This window comes from Gavialis gangeticus, unplaced genomic scaffold, assembly GCF_001723915.1.
Source record: "Gavialis gangeticus isolate Ggan-Ray unplaced genomic scaffold, GavGan_comp1, whole genome shotgun sequence".
Classification (NCBI taxonomy): Eukaryota; Metazoa; Chordata; order Crocodylia; family Gavialidae; genus Gavialis; species Gavialis gangeticus.
The window spans coordinates 10,439,035-10,461,287 of record NW_017729012.1 but is presented as its reverse complement, the minus strand read 5'-3'; the positions used below and the strand labels follow the sequence as shown (position 1 = coordinate 10,461,287).

Sequence of the window (22,253 nt, the reverse complement as noted above, 5' to 3'; positions counted from 1 at the left end):
AGGGGGCTGCTGGGATCCAACGCCTCGGCGTCCCCCGGCTGCCAGCCCCCCCGCAGCGTGCCGCCGGGCCGAGTTTTGACCAAAGTCCCGACTCCCCCGCCACGAGGCTACCAAAGAAACCGGCTCTGATACGCTCCGGTGATAAAGCAGGCAGGGCAACTTCAGGAAACAGAGAGGCTGCCAGAACAACAGCTGCCACAACCTGGTCAAGGAAATGAAAGCAATGAAGAGGCTTTGTTGCCTCCAGGATGAAGAGTGCTCCTTGGCATCCAAGGAATCGGCGCTCGTGGCAGAGGGGATCTCTTTTACCAGACCGACTCGGTTATTGCAAAAAAAAGTCTTTAACTGCAAGCTTTCAGGCAGAAGCAGCCTTCCTCAGGCAGAGGAGAAACAAATTGTAGTCCTCCCAAGTAGAAAGCGTGCAAGTAAAGACACGGGGTTTTCTGCAAACATGTAGTTGGTCTAATAAAAGAGATCCCCTCTACCACAAGTTCGGATTCCTTCTGCCTCTAGATGGATACACCGACACCTGGGCTCTTAGCATCCGAGGCCTGGACCAGCTCCCAAAGCCAGGTGCTGGTGAGGTTTCCCAGTCAGCCCCTCTTCCAGCCCCAGGTAGGGAGCAGAAAAGGGCCTCCCCCGTCCAAACCAGCTCTGGGGAAGAGGCCGAGCAGCAGGGGAGGGAGCAGAAAGCAGGGCCTGTGTTTGGGAAGACGCTGGAAGTGTAACCATCTGCATCTATCCCAGCAGGATTCAGCAGACAATACACAATGCATCTGTATTTCCTGCCATTTAATGCTCCGTCACCGCTGAGCAGGCTTTTGCTTCGGTTCCCACAGTGAAAGTGAGGCAAAGGGCACTTTTATTCTCCCTCTGACTCTTCCACGCTGGGGCAGCAAAGCCAGTCCCGGCACCCCCCAGACTGGTTACGCTGGCCGTGGCAGTGTCACAGCGCCTCCAATTCTTAGCAAACATCCTTTACCTTCTGCACCAAAGAGAAGGTTTTGCACGGAAACGGCTTTGTGAGATAACATCTCCACCCAGCGAGCTCCTCTCCCTCCGCTGTTACAAAGCTGGGGGAGGAAGGGCACTGCAACTGCCTTTCGGCTCCCATTTCATCCTTCTTTTCTTTAACCCCCGACTGCTGTTTTAACCACTTGTGCTAAATGTCCCCTGGTATCCCGGTTGGTCTAAGAAAAGATGTTGCCTCTAACCCAAGAGCTTTCCTTGTCTATCTTTCTTAGAACAACACGGCTACAATGTACATCCCTGATCCCCCAGACTTCAGGCATTTCCTTGGATCCGATGAGCAGCATGGCGCAAACGAACTAGGAAACTATGAAGTCAGTTTGCCCCCTGGAAGGCTTTCTCCTTTTCCATCTGGAGAGGAGGAATCCCCCCGCCCTTTGGTAGTGGCAGCCCCATGCTAGCTTTGACCCCTACCGTGAACCAGCATTTGGGCTACAACAGCGATTAGGAAATTAGTGGAGACTGGGAAGAACGGGGCAGCTCCAGGGCAGAAGTGAAGCCTGTATAAACCAAACATAGCACGTCCACGCTTAAACAACTTTGGTCTGGCACTCGGGAGATGCACAACATTTAACTACAGGTGATTCGGTTTTAATTTTAAAAGAAATGGAGTAGACTTTCTCCACAGCTCAAAGCCTTTATTTTCTCCTATACTTTTGCTCAGGAGTGGCACTTCCAGAAATACTACAGCAGATAAATTAGGTCTAACCCAGATGCACTTCTGAAAGCAGCCCGGTGTTTGGATCAGTTGAGTAACAACCCAAGGGAAAGTATATAATCTGCTCTGACCATCTAGCTTGACCCAGTGATATTTCTTCCAAAGTCTCCTGTCAAATGGAGAATGGCTCCCAGCCATCCTTTCTTTGTAACGCAATGAAACAGCAAAAGATAAATCCTAAAGGCAAATTCTTTGGTGTAAAACCTACAGCCGGTACTACCCTGCAAGAAATATGAACACCCAGAAATGAGCAAGGGCTGTTGCTCTGCAAGCTTTATTTTACTCAAGAAGCGTGCACTGCCCAGCCACGAGTATTTCTCCTTAAGCTAACCACGAATGGTGCAGAAAAGCAAATCATTTTGCCACGTAGAAGCAAGTCAGTCTGAGCACATTAGGTGAAACAGGATGCCAGCACGGTAGAGCTTCCTGAGCTTAAAGCATGCCATACCCTGCTTTAGTCCTTGCCACACATCCACCTAGAAAGCAAACCCAGCACTTCTCCCTCATGCTAATTTAATAACCTGCACAATGCATGAAACAAGGCCCCTAAGATAATGGATTTACTTTAATAAAGATGTTGCCTGGACAGCTGCTGGAGGTATCTCAGTATGCTCAGCCAGCATGAAAAACAATCGTTAAAAAAACCCAACAAATGTACTGATTAATTACAAGCCATGGCTCTTAAAGCAACCACATTTAACATATGGAGAATAGAACTCTCAATTAATTAACCCGGGATTAATATAACCTGGCACTGCGTCCCGTATGCTGGGAACCAACAATATTAGAGATGCTTCGCCAGGGATGCATCTTTCTAAGCAAATAAGGAAGATATTGGTAAAAACTCCACAGGTCACAGGCACATTGAGATTTGCATCACAAATCTCACCAGGGATAGCGCTTCTTTTTATCATTTTGCTGGAAAGACTGAAATATTATTCCAAGAGTCTGACAACACATCTGAGCATCCCGTTACAAGTCAGGGTACCGTGTACTATTCAAACAGACGGTGGAGCTGAAATCCCGCTTTCCCATCCTACTTCTATCCAGGTTCAGAAGCAACCATGCGTCTTTTCCACTGAAACTAAGCCGTGAATGCTGGACTGATAAGTTACATATTAGCAGGAATTGAAGTCTCTTGCTGATGCTTACAGGCATATTGCGTACACGAGGCATGAGAAAGAAGCGGGCTCCGAGCTGACTTATGGACCCCAACGTGGTGATGAGATCAGCAAGACACAAGGCTCCCAGCATTTATATTCCCACTGCAATAACGTTCCTCACTGTAGGTGACAACTCTCAGCTCGGAAAAGCATGTAAAGAATTTAAAATGCACATGATCTAAACAACAACAGACAATGTTTGAAATGACTAAAACGCTGGGATAAATCATCTGAGCGTAGCTAGCAATTGCCATGTGACAAACTGTGAGGCAGTCTTGTTGGGGGCCGGAGCCCTCCCCACCCGGAGGGCAGGATTACACGTGGCAATGGAGAAGTTGTTTGTGAGTTTTCAGTCTGTGTGTTTAGCACTCCACGGGAGGTAACAGGATTATCACCCCCGGCCTGGTGTGCTGGTTGAGGATAATAAACAACACTGCATCTGTACAGTTGGTGCCTGCAAGCAGCCTGGTTTCTACGCTTAACCTGGTCATAAAAAACAGTGGCACCACCCGGGATCCAGGCAAACCCTTGCCCAGCGTGGGAAACAACGATGTTTAGGTCTTCATCAGCATCTCCCAAAGCTGAACCAGAATGGCTGCCTGAGTATGTCATGCAAAACCTACGTTCAAGGCTTCCCGGTCAAGAAACACCAGCAGTTTGAGCTGCACTGGCCACCTGCTGAGCTCTCGGCTGCGCTCGATACATCTGTGTTCCAGCTAAGTTATCAATCTGACCTCCCACCTTCCCTGCGTATGCGCCAGGTACCGAGTCCCTATCCTAGCAGGTAAGCCTGGTGCCTCCGTGACCCCTTTGAAGGAGACTCTGCATGAGGCCAGGGAACTCCCTGCCTGATCCAGGCCCCAGCAGGTGCCAAAAGTAAGTGCAGGTGGAAGGTCCTGCATTAGTCTGGGGCATGCTCCGACCTCCTCGAGGAGGGATGGAGTCTTGTCAGTATCCGTGATCAAAAGGAAGCGTAAGCATCAAGTTAGGATGATGGAGTTTCTATGCAAAACCAAGAGTCGGTGAGCTGCTGCCCAGACCAAACCAGCCAGGCCCGTTACCAGGTCTTCTGCTTGCCCGCTCAGGCTTGTTTGCGAGGCATCTCCTCTTAAGCTAAGGTGATTAACCCTGGGGCCGGGACTGTCTGATTCCCTGTGTGCACAACAGGATCCATCTTTGAGCTGACCCTCTTAGACTTATTCCAAGGGGCAGGAGGTTCTTCGTTTTTCCCTCCAGGATGTTGTTTGGGCTGAAACTATATTAGCCCTCACGGAAGCCAGAAGTGAAGCGGAACGAGAGGCTGGAGACCCAGAGACGTGGCATCAGGCTTGCCCAGGGTTACCGGAGGACACCAACAATGGCAGGTTATTGTGAGCACAATTTTTTTGCCCAGGTCTATCATCATCCGTGCGGCAAGGGAGGGCCTCAGCTCATTTTTCTTTCAGCTGGATCTGGGATTACGTAGCATGCCAGACCTGCTGCTCGAACAGAAAATGCCTGCTCTCTCGAGAGCCGGATGCTGCCTGTTCACTCACCTTTACTACAACCGTGGAAAGACTGGGGCTTTATAGCTGGGCATCTGTTTCCTGTGTCATTTATGCAAAGACGAGGCTGAAAAACAACACACTGCCACTGCTGGCAGCTTATGCTTAGCTCTTGCAAGAGCCCCACACATATCACATCAGCCTCGGCGTGGCTGGGGAGGTGAGAAGCAGCAGTTCATTTCCATGGGCATGGAGGGGATGTACCTTGTTTTTGGTCGTGTGTGACCTTTCAGGAATGGTACCTGCTCGCCTTCGGTCCTCCTCTGCCCACGCAGGGGTAGTGTCAGTGCTGGACGTGATGGGGAAAGGGAAGAAAATGATCTGGAGGAGGGAAAACACGTCTTGGAAGAGGCCTGACAAACGGTGTAATTCAGCTCTGCAGCACTGGAGGCAGCCAGGTAATTCCCTGCCCCTTCCACTCGGGTACAAGGTTAGTCGACTAGTTCCTTTGCTCTGTGCCCAGGAGAGGCCTGGGAGCTTTCAGAGATAAGCAGGGTCCAGGGATGGGTCTAAGTGGATTAGAAGCACAAACAGATGACTTATCTGGTAAGAGCCTCAAAGACCGCAGCGCACTATCAGGAAGACACGCGGGTCAGAGAACCCACCTAGCTCCTCCTTGGGCGGCCTCTCCACCCTCACGCGGACCCTAGGGGTGGCAGCATAAGGAGACTAACTGGAGCATCTCACACACTTACAAACTCCAAGGGTTTCATTACTGCAAACAAATGTCCTCAGGACAACTCTAACCATGTCGGCAGCCCAGGACTGGTGAGCAAGCCGAAGCACAGCCTGCACGATGAGAGCCCAGTAAGGGGATGGAGTCAGCTGAAACTTTCACAGCCAGTACGACATACCACGGCAGTGGTCCTCGTGTGTACGCAGCAACTGTATTACCCAGCCAGGGGGTTCTAGCCCTGGAAGTAGCAAGGCATCCTGATGCACTGTGATTGAGAAAGGGGTGCCCAGGAAAGCTAGACTTTCAGCCAGGAGAACCAGACCCCACGTTCTCAGTCTGGTTGTGTTAGATGTCAAGAAGTATCTGTGCTTTCAGCCCCTCCCCAGGAGTGGGGCTCGGTGCTGCAGCGATGATAAGCACCACAAAATAACTGCGTGAAGCAAAACGTGTTGTGACGGTTTGGTCCAACAGGACAAGCACGATCAGGGAGATGGGGGGATACGATAACGACAGCGAGCAGCAGGGCAAAGTTCTGCAAACAAGTTGCAGTACCAGTTCTTGATTCAGTGCGCCAGCCGCGCGCACACGTCTTTCTGGCCCACGCTGAGGAAGCTTTGCAGTCTCGCTACCTTTAACCCTGCCTCTTCCCCGCAGAAGGGGAAGGTACCTTGGTCTCCAAGAACAAGCTGCAATTCCTGGTCCCAATCTAGGCTAATTCCCACCAGAATAACACAGGCAAGTATAAACCTGCACCAAGTTCAAGGTGTAGGTGAAGGCCCAGTAGCCAGGCCAAAGCCTCCTGGGGCAGCATGTACGCGGGGCCAGGGTTAAACTCCTTCTCCTTTCGGAGACCGGGCTCCCTCTGCTCGTCCAGCACAAACATCCCGTCCCCTCTCAGCCGCCTTGCTCAGTTCTGTCCCCTATCGCTGGGATGCTGGGAGGTGTCTGCATCGCTGCAGGGACAGGAGCATGTCTCCTAGTCCATACCTGGCAGGAGTTCCCCCTCACCTCACTCCGAGCGCTGCATTTCTGAGTCATGCATGCACGACTGAAGTGCTCCCCGCCCCCCAACAAGAACTGAATTAACCCCAATATAGTGAATCTTCCCCCAGACAGAATGGGGCATCTAGTACATTAGCACCCCTTCCTCTCAAGGGCCTCTTTATTCCCGTGCTCAGTTATTAATGTCATCTGAGTAACAGCATCTCCACAAGTCAACCGTCGGGAGACTGGCTCACGTGGTCAGGATGAATTCCTCTTCTCTTGCCCACTCACAGTCCACCACCCCAAGCTGTTAAGACTGGCTCAGTCTCTTCCTTTGAACCCAGACAGGTCAGCGCCTTCCATGACATCCAATATATATTTGAAAAGACCACGCTTCTCTCAGGACTGCTAGCGGGTCACTTCACAGCCACAACATGTCTCTCCCCACCATGCTGCATTTGCTTTTCCTTTCCCTTCAGGACAGGGACGAGATTACCATACACCTGGGCCACGGGTGGTACTTTGCAGACACGGCAGCAATAGCAACTGCAGAGGCATTCTCATTTGAAAAGAAGCTCAACAGTGCCCTCTGTTTCTGCAGAGCTGTGCATTTTAGCAGGGGCTCGCCAGGGCAGTCTTCAAGTTTATTCCATCCTCCTTATTGTTAACAGAGCAGTGCTTCTTCCCGAAACAGCACGTGTAACGAGGAATGCAGGGAGGGCATCCCTGAGGAGCGCCTGCTGGGACCCCTCAACGTCGCTGCCTATAAAGGGTGACGTAAAGCAGACGGTGGCTCTGTGGTGGTCAACTCCTGAGTCCAGTCAGACGGTTGCTTATAAGACACCTTCATGCAAGCTGGATCCTGAATGCGATTCATTTGCCTTTAAAAGAGTTCTTCCACATCATTTCCCTATGGTGACTGGTTGTATCCTCTCAAGAGCAAAGATTAGCATTTCCCCAGCTAACTCCCTCCCCTCACCCTTGCAAAAAATCAAGTCCTCTGCCCCACGCTACTCAGAGCCAAGATGAGCTTCCCTGTTGCTTCCTCGTATACAGAGGAGACGGCATTGGAGCAACTGTTGGCAACAATGGGCTTGATGCTACTGTGAAGCCAGGAGGAGCACAATACCTTTTCACAACAGTTTCTGCATGATGGCATTATTAATATTGTGCAAAGGAGAATCTTCCAATTCCAGGGGGATGGCTTCACACCAGGTCGGGCTCAAAAGCTGACTATGTAAAAGACTTCCGGCTACTTGCCCAACCCCTCTCAGCATGTTTAAGGGATGTCTGAAAGCCAAGCAAGGCCCAAACGAGTTTCTTTATTTTCTAGAAGAAAGGATGCGCTCAGACAGTTCTAGATGCAACATGGACACAGGTGGTGATTCAGGACTAGGTGTTGACCATTCAATGTGAAGATAGATGTAGGCAAGATGGTCACAGGAAACAAGGTTGAGACTTTCATCTGAAAGCGTGAATTGCTATTCTAAGATCAGAACAGCATCCCCCTCTAGTCTTGTATCCTACTTTTAACAGTGGCTGGTCCCATGTGCCTCAAAAAATGGTGCAAGGACTCCTGAAGGGCAATTACAGAATAAACCGGCTCCTCCGGGAAGTTGCTTCTTTTATTTTTAATTGGCAATTGGCTATGCACAGAAGGAGCACCAGGACTGACACCCCTTCCAAACTGGGGTGTTCACATTCCCAAAGACTCCAGTCCTTTCTCCGTTCCTACTCAGCTGCATCACGTTTGCCTCTCATAATCCTGTGGCTACAAGCCTCAGAGGTTAATGACATCTCACATATGCACGCTTTTCCCTTGGCCACTTCAAAAAATGTACTGAGATCTATATACTGGGAAGGGAATCTGGCAGCACACAACTACAGCAGTAACCTATTAACAAAAGAATTGACTGGCGCTTTACTAGGAAAAACAGATCTGAGTTGGGACGGAGGCCACCTGAAGCAGCAGGCAGGAGCTGCACCTACCCAAAGCATTTTGCCCAGCATTAGACGGACCAGGTGAATTCCCAATAAGGAAGTTCCCAACAGAGTTAGGAAATGCTCAGATTAAAAAGTCATCAATGTGCTGTCCATCCTGTGCCCTGAGAGGGTCTGGGTCCTCTACGAGAAAAATCATGACCCTCTACTGCAGCGTACAGGCTCGAGGGGTCAAACTAAGGCTGCAAAACCAGCCGTGATTCAGACGTTTTGTAAATCATAGGAGTCTGATTCTCCGTTCCAAATTTTCTTGTAACAGATTATTTGCACATTGTGTGTATTTTATAATAATGATTTTAAATAAATGATATTGCCAAGGCGAATATTAAGCTGGATTTCTTCCAGGCATGCAATCGCACTTAGGAAAAACTGTCAGTTTATGGGTTTGATTATATATTCCATACATCTCTCCTGACATTAAGAACTAGAGACTTACTAATCTTACCCATTTGGGAAGCCCTGCAGGATTCAGCAGCACATTCGTTAATTCATCATTTCTGATGAGTTACATTTATCACAGCCACTCAGCAGCGCCTCCCCTTCAGAGACCAGAGGAGATGCACCTTCAGGCTCCGCTTTAGCTCACGCTGGTATCAGTCCTACTCCACTATAGCCCTACACCCTCAATTCTCTCCTTTGGCCTGAGCCCCGGCAGCCTTCGATTCAGAAGTACCTACAAGGCAGTGAATTGGAGTGTGCAAGGCAGGCACATGCCAAGTGGAATTCGGAGGGTTTTAGTCCAGTCATTAGACACTACGGGGTGTGCAATTCCTGGTGGCACAGATCCTGACTAGGCTGCAACCAGGGGTCCAGGAGAAAAAACACTCCCTATCCCATTCCCATCTTCAAACGCGCTCACTGAGGACATCATTGCATTGCTTTTCAGCGTCTCACTTCCTGCTTCCCTCTAGGAGGCTAATCCTGTAGGGAATACAACATAACACTTGCCCCAGTGACGTTCTGACCTCAGAAGCCTTTAGTCTCCTTGTTCAAGTGCTCCTTTTTATTCAGTATTTATTCATCCACCTCCTCCAAGCACTCTGTCAAAGTGCTAGCACGCCGCAGGTCCGGCATTCTTCACGTTTCACTAACCAGAGCAAAAACCGGAGAGCGCTGGCGCCTGTCAGCCTCCCTCTTGCACCACTTTCAGGGTGTTTTATTTGTCAATGAAGCTCATTTATTAAAACGTACATATTTGCAGTGTGATATCTTACCCCACGGCTCAGGGCAGCGCGTGCACTCGGCTATAGCTACGCTCTCACTAGCCACATCTGTGTGTTTCTGGGTGTTGCGGACAACAGGACCTGGAATCGTCTCTGCCCTCCCAGAGCTGGCAGCCGGAGCTCACGTCTGCAGTTATACAAGCAAGTGCACTACAGCCTGCGGGAAGGGAGGGTTCCTGAACATTTCTTAATATCATCCTCTTCCCTCACCTGTAGCAAGCACAGAAGGCCTCTTGCCACTGGCCCAGTTCGCTTAGCTGGATCCAAGTGGCACAGGTGCACCGCAGGTGGCTCCAGCCTGCGACCCGGCCCCCCTTTCTGAGCACAATCAGTGCGAGAAGGAAAATCATATATGGAATCCCAAGGGCTTCTCCATATCTGCCAGTCCTCACCTTTAATCAATCAAGGAGGGAAAAGTCCTTGTCAGGACCTAAGAAAAGCCGTGCTGCACTGGCTCAGGCTTGGGAAGACCTTATCACTGACAACAAAAGGAGCAAACCCCGCTTCTTCCTGGCCCTGTGCTCCCCAGAGCAGGCACCAGCCTCTGCCTTCTTACCTCATGTCACATCCTACCCATGTTCTGGACTCTGCCCATCTTTCTGGTTAATCCCAAAGCACTGGATACCTTTTAACACTATGCAACCAAGCATCTGTCCTAACATGACGCACACTGCATTCCCCAGTTTGAAGATGGGCTCGCTGGGTTGGAGACCAAATCTTCCGCATTTTGCAAAATGCCACCTTGCCCTTATGTACCCCATAAGTGGCCCACAAAGTGGTTATGTATGGTAGCATTTGTCCTACTGACCCCTTGGCAATTGGACTAATCCCAGATTAACCAAAGTGGACGCAGGTAGCTTGGCATTAAAGTAGCTCTGAGGATGCTTGCAAGTGAGTTGTTTCCCACTGTGTGTGTCATAGACTCTGCCCTTGCTCAAGTGGATTGTGGACCAAGGGTCAGTGTTGAAGGGAAGGGCTTGGATCGGTATTTTGTGAACTGGGGTGCACTGACCCCCAGACGCTCCCAGGTGGCTAGGAGAATGCTTGCCTGAGCAGATGCATCTTGCTTCTCTCTGCAGACGCCCATTATCACTGCCGTGGGGCATGGAGGTCGTCAGCACAGCTGCAGATAAGAAAGGTGGGTCCATGAGACACTCGCTCCTCAGAGGCGGTTCAGGCTGCAAGAGTTTGGGAGCTTCTGGCACAGATAAGAGCATCTTCCTTTTCAGACACTAGCTCAGCTGGGTGCCCCAAAGCAAGGAGAAAGCATGGACTGTGTGCTGGAAAGTGGAGGCCAGTTTATGTAAAACATGCTGAAGGAAAGCTCCTCCAGCCCTAGCTATGTCTGGTCACAAAGAGCATTGCACATCATTCCTCTGTTGCAGACTGTAGCAAAGGAGGCTAACTGCAAACAAGATGATAAATTAAATGCTTTCCCATGCAGAGGTCACCTTCCAAAACGTGAGCAGTTCCATGCCCTGCACTTGCACACGTATGTTACCCTGGGTTATTATTTATAAGCAAGAAGATTTGAGTCACTTTTTCAAAATTTTTTGCATGTAAAACTCAAAGACAAGGCGGCTGTGGAATTACTCAGCTGTTCCTACATACAGAAAAACCTTTCAGTGGTAGAGGTTTAATTCAACTTCATACCAAGACAAGTGAATACAACCTTTATGCAGTTATTAACCACGAGCCCCTGCATTAAGCTGTGGGCGTCCACTTCTAGCAGTTAACAGACTGGAGCCCTGGAGGCATCATCCTGGCTACCCAAGACTATCATTATAGCAATTACTTGACATTCTTTTCCTGGAATGGACTCTTTTAACCAAATCCAAAAGCGCAACGGTTCCCTGGCTCTGCAAAAGTCTACAGACCATGATTTTCTCCTGGATATTTGATACAGAGCAAAACTGCGTTGCCTTCATTTCAGTGCATTAATGGTCTTAAAATGAGGACTGCAACAGAAGAAGTTTCTGCCTGACACTTCAGTGAAAAGACAACCTCCTCTGGAGACCTAGCTATACATATGCAAATAGTCAAGAGTCTGACCAAGTGACACGCAAAAAAGGTTCAAAGGGCTCCTTTGAAGTGCTCGGAAAATAATGACATGGCTAGACCAAGGGGCCTTTATTAAATTTTGTATGTAAGGGGTTATTGTGGAGGAGAGAAAATGATAGCTTTCTTCCCAAAGGCTCAACCTTCAGCCACTATTGTCATCTCCAAGCAGATACAAGCAATACTTCACAGTTAGGAGGCAAGTGCTGGCAGTTTCACACCTCGGCTCCAAAGGGAGCTGACAGCACCCCTGACAAAGAGACGCTGATGCAGAGAACCATGACGCCACTGCCGAAGGCTGGGAGATGCGGCCTGTCAGCAAGCCAGAGATGCAGAATCCTTGCCAGGCAGTGCGCAGCTCAGGAGAGAAAGGTTAAGCACGCTGCCAGGTGGTGTCACTGCATTTATAAACACAGTTTAATATTCATGCTCTTCCGGCCAGCGCGACAGCCCAGCCATGCAAATGCATCTTCTCCGCATAGGCTGCAAGCCAGAGAGAGGGGAGATTAAAAAGGCAGGTGAGTCCAAGTGCACTTCAGCTGGAGTCTGCTGGCTGGAGTGGCGGCAAGTCTGAGGGCATCCAAGACTGAAGGGGAGATTGTACAAAGGAGGCTGGCTTCGCACCTGCTCGGCAAGTCCTCTTGATCAGGTGAAAACATCCGGGTAACACTTCTGAGGCAGGCTAGGCAGCTGCACTCCTCTCCCACTCCTTCTAAACAACCTGCCAAACACCTTTCAGCTGGAGGGGACAATTTCAGTCCTCTTGGCCAGAAAGTAAAGGGGAGGAGGAAAAACAGGGGGAAACAGTGGCTAAACAAGGAAGAGGAGAAGCCTGGACGAAGCCTGGGAGATACCAATGCCACCAGGTATGAGAACAAGCACAAGAATGGCAAGAAGGTGAAGACCCAGACTGCTGGACAGCCCGGGGTGGGGAGCACAGGGGCAGGTGGTGACATCCTGGCAAAGGAGAAGCAAGGCAAGCTGCACGTTAAAGGTCTGCTGGAGGCATATGGCAAGAGCCTCTCACTGAATGGCATTTCAAAGCCTTTGCAGGTAAGCAGTGTTAACTCTCTAATGTCTCTGCCTATAAGCATGTTCTTCCTCCTCTCTGCATCCCAAGCTGGGAGTCTGACATGATAGAGAACCTCAGCTCCACACGCTCAGCCCCAGGGTGACTCTGCTGCACCCCACTTTACTATCAGGTGCCAATTCTGCTAGGAAGGACATCAGCAGATTCTGCTGGCTTGGTGAGGCAGAAGGCTGTTACCCTACCTGGGCCTAACCTCAGTGGCTGCAGGTCCTCAAGCATACCTCGCTCTGCGCGGGATACTTCCAAGTCACATGAATTATATGCAAACCCCGCGCCGTGGATAGCAGAGTGGGAAGCAGTAGCCTTCACAAAGTAACTCCAAACCCTAGAAAGGTGATGACAGGTTATCTGTCCTCCAGGCTCAGGTAAGTACACAAGGCCAGGCACCAGAAGGGTGGCTGTGACTGGCAGCACAGCACTCTCCTATCACTGGCTGCTCAAAGCACACGCTGGGACTGTAACATCTTCACAGCCTCTGCTTTGACACTGCAGGTCCCTTCTCTGCAAGCTGGCCTACAGTTCAGGGAGGATGGATGGGAAGGGGACAAAGTCCAAGCAACCTGTTATTCCCACGTTGCAGGACTTCTTGTGCTTCCCTGTGAAGCATCAGGAACTGGATGCTCCTGGGAGCAAGATCCTGGACCAGAAAGACCATTTGTCAGGTTAGGAATGGCACTGACCAGGCTGCAGGAGAGCAAGTCCCAAGGATGTGCGCTCTAGACTCTCTTCCTATAGTCAAATGGAGTCAGCATCCTTTACCTCACCTGCCTGGGCACCTGTTTCAACAGTCCCCTGCTCAGAGCAGAAGATGAAGGCCTACAGGCCTGATAAGGTCTAGAAACTAAGCAATGCAAAGAAATTCACATGTGGAACATCTCCTGTGTGCTTGCTGCCAATACTTAAATGCTATTTTGTATAGACCAAGCCCTAAAACCCCTGTGAATTACCAGAATGGTGTTTATTAAAATAGGAAATGAGGTTAAGATCACCCAGATGGGCTTCCAAGCACCACGATCCAGCCCAAGTAGAAACCACTCACGTGTAATACTGCCCTAGTTAGCAGGCTAGGCTCAGGCATGCTTGGTGCTTGCTGCAGCCCCGCGGCTGGTCTCTGAGCATGACTGGGAGCTCAGGTGAAGCCAGGCACCTCTACCTCTTTGAACAGTTGTGTCAGCTGTTATGAAAAATGAACCCACTTCTGTAGCCAAGACAACTGGAAGAGCCAGGACCTGGGCGGTCAGGTAGGTTGGAATGGGTGAGTCACACTGGGCCGTCCCCAGGAAAACTGCACCAGCTGGTGGCATTGCTGGGGGCAGCCTAAGCAGCGCCTAACAGATGTTACGGAGGAGCTCATCTGGAGCAGGTTACAGCCGGTAACTGAGAAGAGACTGAAACAGGGTCCGTTTTTAATGCCGAGCTGTGAATTTCTGGCTGCTACCTCCTGTGATCTATCCTGACATGGTGCTGCAGCCTTCTAAAGGGCCTGTCCAGCAGGAAGCTGTCTGCACATGTGCCAGGCAGGGCGGCAGCACGCTGCTTTGCCATGCCTTCCAGGAGCGTAAAGAATAAACTCGGCACCAATGAAGACCCCCCAGGAGCCGTCTCTCTCACAAAGGGTCTTAATCTCTCCTTAGGCCACCACTCCACCATCAGCTCCCCATTTTTGGCCTCAGGAAAGTACAGCTAAAAGGTACCAAGTCTAACTCTGGGCCACTGCTAACCAGCCCGCAACAATTCAACCATCACTAAAGCCCAAGAGTGTTGCCACTCCCGTGCACTCAGGTCATGAGTCAGGCTCCAGAGCCACAGTAAGGAGATGTTCACCAAAAAAACCCATTCCTTTTAATCTACCTTCTGGCTCGTGCTGTTGCAGTTCGCGTTTTCAAGCTTCTGCCCACAAACACAAGAACAGCAAGCTGTAACAAAAGCGGGAATCCCCCAAGTCTGGGAGTCAGAGACAGAAGGGGAAAAAAACCACACCGAACACTGCAGGATTCACAACAACTGAGTCATGAGAACTGGCAGCTCCGAGGGCAGCCAGCACTTGGTAGGAACTTTAATGTCAAGAACCCAGCCACAAGCCTTATTCGTGGCTGTGCATTGTGAAACCTCCGTCTCTGTCGAACCTGCACTCAAACACTGCTCAGCATGTGTCTGGGATGGGTGAAAATTAGGCTAGATGGCCTCTGGAAGGCCACTCCAACCTTGTTGTCCTAGGATTCTACAAACCTTCCCGGGGTGAGTGGGAGAGGAGCGCTGTGCTGGACTGTTAGCCCTTCCTATGAACAGAATTAAATGGAGGATCACAACAGCTGAACAAGTCATAGGAGTAACTGCCCCTTCCTGCTCCATTTCAGCATAACACAGCATATGCGTCTCGGCCAAGAGGACTCTCTTGCCGCTGGACAAGCCCCTTAGCTATGCATGGCATCGTCAGATTAATTTTAGCGGTAACAACCCTGGGGTGGCTTGCAATCAGACGGGGTGGGAAGGGAGGGGCGTCCGTGGCCCAGCTGGGATTGCAAGGCTACCACTCAGTGGATCTCTGTGGCCACGTGCCTGAGGCAGTGGGTCAAAGCCCAAGAGGCCCTGGGTATCTGTAATCCCTGCAGGGGTGGCGAAAGTGCACACCACCACGGGATTATCTCCTGAAGACACAAGCACTGGGGGCTATGCCAGAGATGAACTGCTGGGGGAGTGGGGCTACCTGTTCAGCCCCTCTGGGAAGAGGCCAGAAGGTCAAAGCTCCCCTTTCACTGGCACCTCCTGTGGATTTTTCCCTCCCAAAAAGCCTTCTTATATTCCCCTAGCCCACAATCCCAGCCATTCCCCCCCACTGGCTTTTGTCTGGTGCAGCCACTCCTTTTCTGGAGACCCAGCCTACGCCACAGCTATGGACATTTGCTTTCAGGAAGCGTAAAGGAGAACCAGTTGCACTGGACTGGGGAGAGCTCCAAAGGGGCGGGGGGATGAGAACTGCGCAGCATGAGCCATGGAAAGCACCTTTTGATGACGGGGACAAGCCCCAAGGTCACATCTTACCTTCTGGGTTGGGACCGGCACTCCTCTTCCCCACTGTCCGCCTCCTGCAGCCACAGGGGAGAGAAAGAAAAAAACAAGACACATTAATTTGCTTCCAACAGGTGTACCTGCTGCAGACACCTGTCCTGCACTAGCTCAAGCTGTGGGAAGGGCTGGGAGGGGGCGGGGAAGGTCTCTCTGCTTTGGCACAGCTGCTGGGCTGCTGCACGTTTTCCATTTGGAGTCGAGCTGTTTTGAAGACACCACGGACACCTCGAACTCTCCTGTCACTCCAGGTTTCGGCATGCTGTTGTGTCATGGCCTTCTGACAGCCTTGAAGAGCATGAAGCCTGAGCACTTCTTACTCCTGAGGCCTGCTGCAGACACACGGGGACCTGCAAGCATGCCTCACAATCTAGGAGGCACGCCAAGGGGAAACCAAACCACCTGCACAGGCCCATGTGGACTGGGAAGCAGCAGTCTGACATGTTATGCCGCTGGAGGTGCAAAATTACTAGGCCCGATCCGAACATGCTGTGGAATTTTACCAAGACTCCTTACTAACGCCTGACGCAACAACTCGAGCAATCTCCGGAAATTAATTCCACTTCAGAGCATGTTTAAATGTCTAGGACCAGGTGGGGATGAGGCTGAGGCATGGAATCCACTTCATCAGTGAAACAATAAGCCCAAATCTGGCTTGAGCAATTCTGTATTGGCTAAATAGCGTCTTAATCAAACTGAGGTCTAAGATGGCATTGGCGGATCTCAGGGACAGCAAGAGATGCCTGGAGGAGGATGACCCCAGGAGAAGGGGCCCATCCGTGTCCTGAACACGTCATACCTAGGCTGGAGAGACTTAAGGGCAAGGGGGCTGCTTTGCAGCAACAGCACCTTGAGCTGAGATCCATCGCTCCCTGGACCTCGGCTCCCACGCTTATGGGGACAAGTGCACCTGGACTGAGCTGCTGATGCAGGAAGGCAGGAAAACCAGCTGCTTTTCTGCAAAAGAGGAGCTTAAACTGTGCTAAGAAGCGATGCTGAAGACTGCTTGCAGGAAGGGACCGGGTTTCACTTTAGCCTCGGTGGACCATCAGAAACGATGCTATCAGCAGTGTGCCCATGTTACCACCTTCCCTCCAGCATCACGTTTTATCTGGACGCTTCATGACATCTTACAGTCTCCCCATCATCACCACACCTACGTCTTAAGTGGGGACAGATATGGATCCCATCACCTCTCCATGCTCCTTGCCAACAGAGGCATAGAAAGACCTGTGGTTTTTAAGCAACAGGCATGATACGATGGAGTGGAGCCATCAGATTTCTGTGCGAGAGGGAACTGCAGAACCAGATGCTGCTTCCTAAGAGCCACGGCCTGAGCAGCCCAGCTCAAGAGAGCCATCAGAGCTGCATCACATGGACACACCCTGCTGCATTAACTCGTAGGGCGATTATCTAATTACACTGAAGCAGTGCCTGGAGGCACCACTTTGAGACAGGCTTCATGGTCCTAGACATACTAAGAGACAATCCCTGCCACAGGACTCATGAATTAAATGGGCCAGACTGGCAGCAAGTCGGATGGGAAGAAGAACCAGATATGAAATACTCTATGCTGGGCTCCCCACTCCCCAGCAGCCCGCAGAACAGTCGACAAACTGCTCTGCTCCAAAATGCTTTGAATGCCCGTCCCCGGGGCCAGCTCCTAGCCTCTCTCCTGTCCCCCACCAGCCTTCCCGATGACCGCTACAGAGCGCGCAGCCCACCAGTGCCCACTGTGCAGTGCCCCTCTAATGCCTCTTGGAGCTCAGCAAACGATGGTGCTGATCAGACAGCAGGTGTCGCTGGTGCACCGCGCAGCGCAGCCCCGACCCGGCTGCAATCCCAGCCTGCAGTGCAAAGCCCCCCCCAGCCATCCCCCCAGTTCTTGAACCCGCAGCACGTGACTCTGAGCCGGCTGCCCTGGCTCTGGAGGGCCCTGACTGTTGGCCTGGGTAGAGACTGCTGTGCAAAGCTTACCGGAACGGGGGGATGCCCTGCTCCTTTCCAAGCACCGTGCACGCTGTGAGCTGGCCAGGGCAAGGTCCACGGGCATTTGTCAAGCATCCACAACCGGGGACTTTAAAGAGTGATCCACAGAACAATGCAGGCAAACCCTGGTCGACCCAGGGCAAGGGCCTAGGGCGCCTGGCTCGGACGTTCCCAAAACTCACACTCTGGAGCCTTCCCTGCCTTAGCTGTGTCACTGCAGTGAGCTGGTGCGTGCATGTTTCCTTCCAAGGGAAACCAAACCCATGAGGAGGAGCGGAGTTGACCTGCGTTAAAGAGCTAGAGGTACCATACCAGCTGACATGGATGGCATGAGCAAGACATAGCACTGACCCCACTAACTGCTTCGTGGTCAGATGGCTTTGCAGGTCTTTGCCCTCCATCAGTTAGCCATCAAAGTAGTGGGAATAAAAAGCGCTCAGATGACCCCCAAACGCACTCAAATGCCTATGCGTTGTGGAATCGTATATGCAATTCTCAGAACCTGCTGGATCCCAGCAAGTCACAAAGCCCCTGACTAGCCAACCCTGTGGGTTGCCAAAGACGGGGTATGCAGCACGTGCCAGAAGGACGGTCCAAGACGCAAAGGCATCCACATGCCTGCGACAGCACGGCATGAGGGAGAGCAGCGCTTGAAGCCTGGCCCGCCTTGCCTAGAAATGCAAGCTATGCAGACAATGCTGTTTTTGGCTTGGAACGCACAGTGGCCAACTCGATACTGAAAAACAAAGAAAGAAAATCCTGGCCTTGGCAACTGCCAAGCACGACACCCCTCCGAGCAAAAGCAAACAGCGGGGACACCCTGGAGCAGGCCGACCATCCCAGCCATCTCGGCCCCATGTGGAATTCAGGCCTTGAGGGCTCTTGAAACGGGGAGATGGCTAGACATGACCCAACTGGAGACCACCTGTTGTTGCTGGCTATCAGGTGAGATGTTAGTGTTCAACATACACACAGCACTTCTCCATGTCCAGGGTGCAGCTGTTCGAGAGCCCAGGCAATGCCGGTGGGGCACACTCAGCTCCAGATACGTGCGACTCTGGGTTAGAGTCTCCCTCGAGGTCTAATCATGCTACCTGCACCGTCACTGGACAGGCCGGGGCACCGGCATGTCACTTCCTGGGCCGTGAACCCTTGAGCTCACGGATAAAGATCTGTCTTTCCTCTTTCCTTACTACCACAACTCTTCCATCCCTGTCTGCCACCCTCTTCCCTCCTTGCATGTGGGGTACCGAACGACATGTCCGTACAGCATGCGGCTCCCTGCCCCTCTCCCATCTGACCTCTTCTCCTTCAGCCAGCACTCAGTCCTTCTCACCTACCTTTTGGATCTTCCCCATCGTGCTTTTCTGTCTCTGGCTCCAAGCTCTGCACATTTCTAGCAGCACCGCTCATGCCTCCCACCAACCCCCTTTGCATCATTGCCTCTCCACCTGCTTACCTGCCACGTCAAACACTTCCTGATCCCACAGGCAGGTGGTCCTGGCCGAATTGGGAGCTCATGCCTTCTCCTGCTGCCCCAAGTGTCTTGGCCAATGGCGTTATTTTCTTACTGAGATTGCAACCTGCTGTACGCAAAGCTCGCTGAACAGCACCGACAACAGCCGGCTACAAACCAAGAGCTGCAATTCGGCGAGCTCCCACGGGAGGGCACGAGAGGCAAGGCATGAGTTCAAGAACGACCCTCGCATGTGCACTTTTGATGGTGTGGAGCATTTCAGGAGACACCGCTGCCATTTCTCACCATGTCCCCCATGCCTACGAGGCATTGCTGCACGGCATCCAGCCACCAGCTAGAGCTCGCCGAACCTGGGGAAGCAGAGGGCGCGATGACTGCACAGGGAAGGTCTGCATAGCCACCTGCATTGGAGCATGCTACCTGCCTGCCTCAGCTACAGACCGCAGCGAGAAGCACAGGGCCCTTCACACATGCTTCCCTGTTCCCTCTAGCAGGACGTCATAACCAGAAAGTAGCTGCAGGGGCCATGCAGGCAGCCCACAGGAGGTGGGCGGTGTGACGTGCAGCTTCTTGGTGTTCTTGCAAGCCAGACCCTTGCTCCAATTTCGAGCGGCTCCCATGGAGCCTGGAGCTGCACTGATGAGCTCCAGAGGGAGCCAAGCCCTGCCTTCCTCGGCCAGAAGAATGACAGAAGCAAGGGCCCCTGGGGGGAAATGGGAGGAAAGTCTCATGGCGCATAACTAGGCCACGATATTAAAAGGCAGCTTAAAGTGAAATATGGAGATTCCATCTTGCCGCCTTTCCGGGGATGCTTTGCATGTTCTGCTCTGCATTAATCCAGTTTTCGCTTTGATCTTCTGCCAAGCGCCTGTCAGGAGCAGGGCAAAGGAGAGGGGAGAAAAAACGCTACTTAGCATTATTTCGTGGCACATCAGCAGCACTGCTGCCCCTACAAACCACCCTCGTGCAGACCGATGTGGCGACAAGCACGTTGTTCAATTTGCATCCCGAAGTTCAAGCACCAGAGTCTTTTGCCTGCGTTTCCGAAAGCCCTGGCAGATTGTTCAGGTGAGACGCACCATTTCCACTCCCTGCTTCCCACACCTGCAGTTTCCTTTGCTATAGGAAGCTGCGGCAAGGTTGTTTGTCTCCGTGCAATTTACATTTCTGAACTGTGAAACACGGTCCACGTTTCCGTCCCTCTTTGCTATGGCAACGGTCCCCCGAAGCAACCTGGAGGAATGATGTGCTCCTGTGATGAGTGAGCTGCCATTGCTAAAACTATTGAAAGACCATGAATCAGAACCATTTGCCAGCAATAAGCAACAGCATTAACCTTTCCGTTGGCATTATGCATCTCAGCCCTCACACATGGATAAGTGGTAGTTTCATGCATATGAAGCAGTTGTGCAAACGTCAGCTCCGTACCAAGGCCAGGTGTCCATCCACAACACCTTTTACAACAGCTGTGACTGACACCATGGACCACTGGACTTAGTTACGCTACCAGCACCCCCTGGATGCAACCAGGGATGCTTTGGGGCTCGGCGAACCTGACTTCTGCTGCAGGTTAGCTGCAATCACTTCCCATGAGAGCATCTGGGTCTGCCGTTACATCTTGCAAACCCTGTGGTGTTTTTACATGGGGTCAGCGAGACACAAGGGAACTTATCCTGGAATGAAGTAAAGGTCAGTGCACCTGCCACATCCTCCCGCTGGTACCACATGCTTCATTGGTGGCTCCCCAGGTCATTGTGCCTCCTTACCAATATGTCCTCTGCTGCTCCAGGCCATCCAGGAGGTCACTCCCTGCCTTAGCTGTGGTGCAGGGCCGCCTGCTGTCCTCTGGGCTCCCAGCTCAGAGCTCACACATGTGTGCGATGCTGCCAATTATTTCGCCGCTGTGGCCTGTGCTTGTGTCATTCCACCTTGAGATATTGGGCAGACGCACATGGGTACACCTGGGGCTCCAGCAAAGGATCTCCGCCAGCTGTAAGAATGAGGACAGCAGCAGGCCTTGGAGAACTTGCTAGGGGATGTTCAAGCTGATCACGAGCACTTGTTTGGAAGCACAAGTATGCCGCAAGGCCGGCGGCAGCAGGCGAGAGCCTCTCCATGACAGATCGCAATGCAGCACATGCTCATTCCTCCCGCAGCAGTCATGAATCACTTCGTCAGGGTCCACAGCCCCACAGCTTGTTCCAGGCAGAGGGGCCCGATCCATTCACAGTCACCAAGCAGCATCAGGGGACGAACGCAGGACATGGGCTCCTACTCCGCATCCAAGCCATAAAGGGTTTATAATGAAATAAGTGACGAAAGCAAGAGGCCTGCTGGTCTCTCTCCTTGGCAGACAAGGGCCCTGTTCATACACTCAAATTCCCCCATGAAAGCCTTTCCGCTGGAGATGATTTTTGCTGGGATGAAGGCAGCTGCTCTAGACAACTCGGGGGCTGGGCACTCGGGCATTAATCCAGCTGCTAATCCATGCGAGTGCTGCTCGGCACCAGTACAGGGTGGTTTCCCAGAGCACCTTTGTTTCTGCCCCAGCTGCGCGGGACAGCACTAGCCCTGCGGTGCGGCAGTTCTCACCGTGCTCAGCACGCCAGCGCAACAAGAAATCCCTCTGCCTAGCGCGTGGGTCCTGCTGCAAGAATCGGGAAAGGAGCTCTTCCACCAAAAGGCTCTCGGAGCAGCCACGGCTGAACCTGATGGGATGGACTCGTGGACCACGTGGACGTGGCAGCAGTTTATTTTCCTGTGTCTGTGGAGCCAGCACCACTTGCTCCAGCTTCTGTGGGACAAGGCCGGTTCCTTCTTCAATACGGCTGCTTTCCTCCCCACTCCGTGGAGTTTCGCAGAGGGACAGACTGCCCGCGTTGACCCTACTGCCTGCCAAGTCCTCGTTCAGCTGCTGGCCCTCCCTGGGGAGCTGCTCTCTGCATCGCTCAGCTGTGTGCAGATGTAGGTCAAAGACGTGCTCTTGCTCTAAAAGAAGAAGTGATCTCTCTCCAGCCTTTCATCTCTCCCGCTGAAGAGGAGCACCGTGTGCTAGCTGGCTTAGGTACAGCAGCCTCAAGACAGCAGATCCAAGGGCTCTGCGAATCTGTAGGCCTCCAAAAATGAAAAGCCTCTAAGCACCAACGCAGCATGGCACGCCCGGCTGCAGCACGCTGCACGCCAGGGCAGATTAACAAGAGGAGATGATTGTCAACGGCATTGCTATGTTAAATGA

General features: G+C 51.9%; 1 protein-coding gene and 1 long non-coding RNA gene across 3 annotated transcripts in view; both read right to left on the bottom strand.

Annotated features, from left to right (window-relative positions):
- The window catches only part of SSH2 (slingshot protein phosphatase 2), a 112,636-nt gene that overhangs the window by 59,947 nt on the left and 30,436 nt on the right, over window positions 1-22,253 (bottom strand). Inside the window, exons 1-2 of one of the 2 annotated variants that reach the window (XM_019511242.1) lie at window positions 15,781-15,901; window positions 15,529-15,572 (exon numbers count right to left, since the gene is read on the bottom strand). In XM_019511242.1, coding sequence (XP_019366787.1) covers window positions 15,529-15,572; window positions 15,781-15,813 — 77 coding nt within the window. In that variant the 5' untranslated portion in view covers window positions 15,814-15,901. Of the gene's footprint in view, window positions 1-15,528; window positions 15,573-15,780; window positions 15,902-22,253 lie in introns of those variants that run through there. The other variant, XM_019511241.1, reaches the window with a different exon arrangement.
- Window positions 13,426-14,649, bottom strand: LOC109293367. The gene is made up of 2 exons (XR_002096307.1): window positions 14,338-14,649; window positions 13,426-13,874 (listed from the first exon to the last, which is right to left on the bottom strand). It is a non-coding gene; the product is annotated as an uncharacterized LOC109293367 (long non-coding RNA).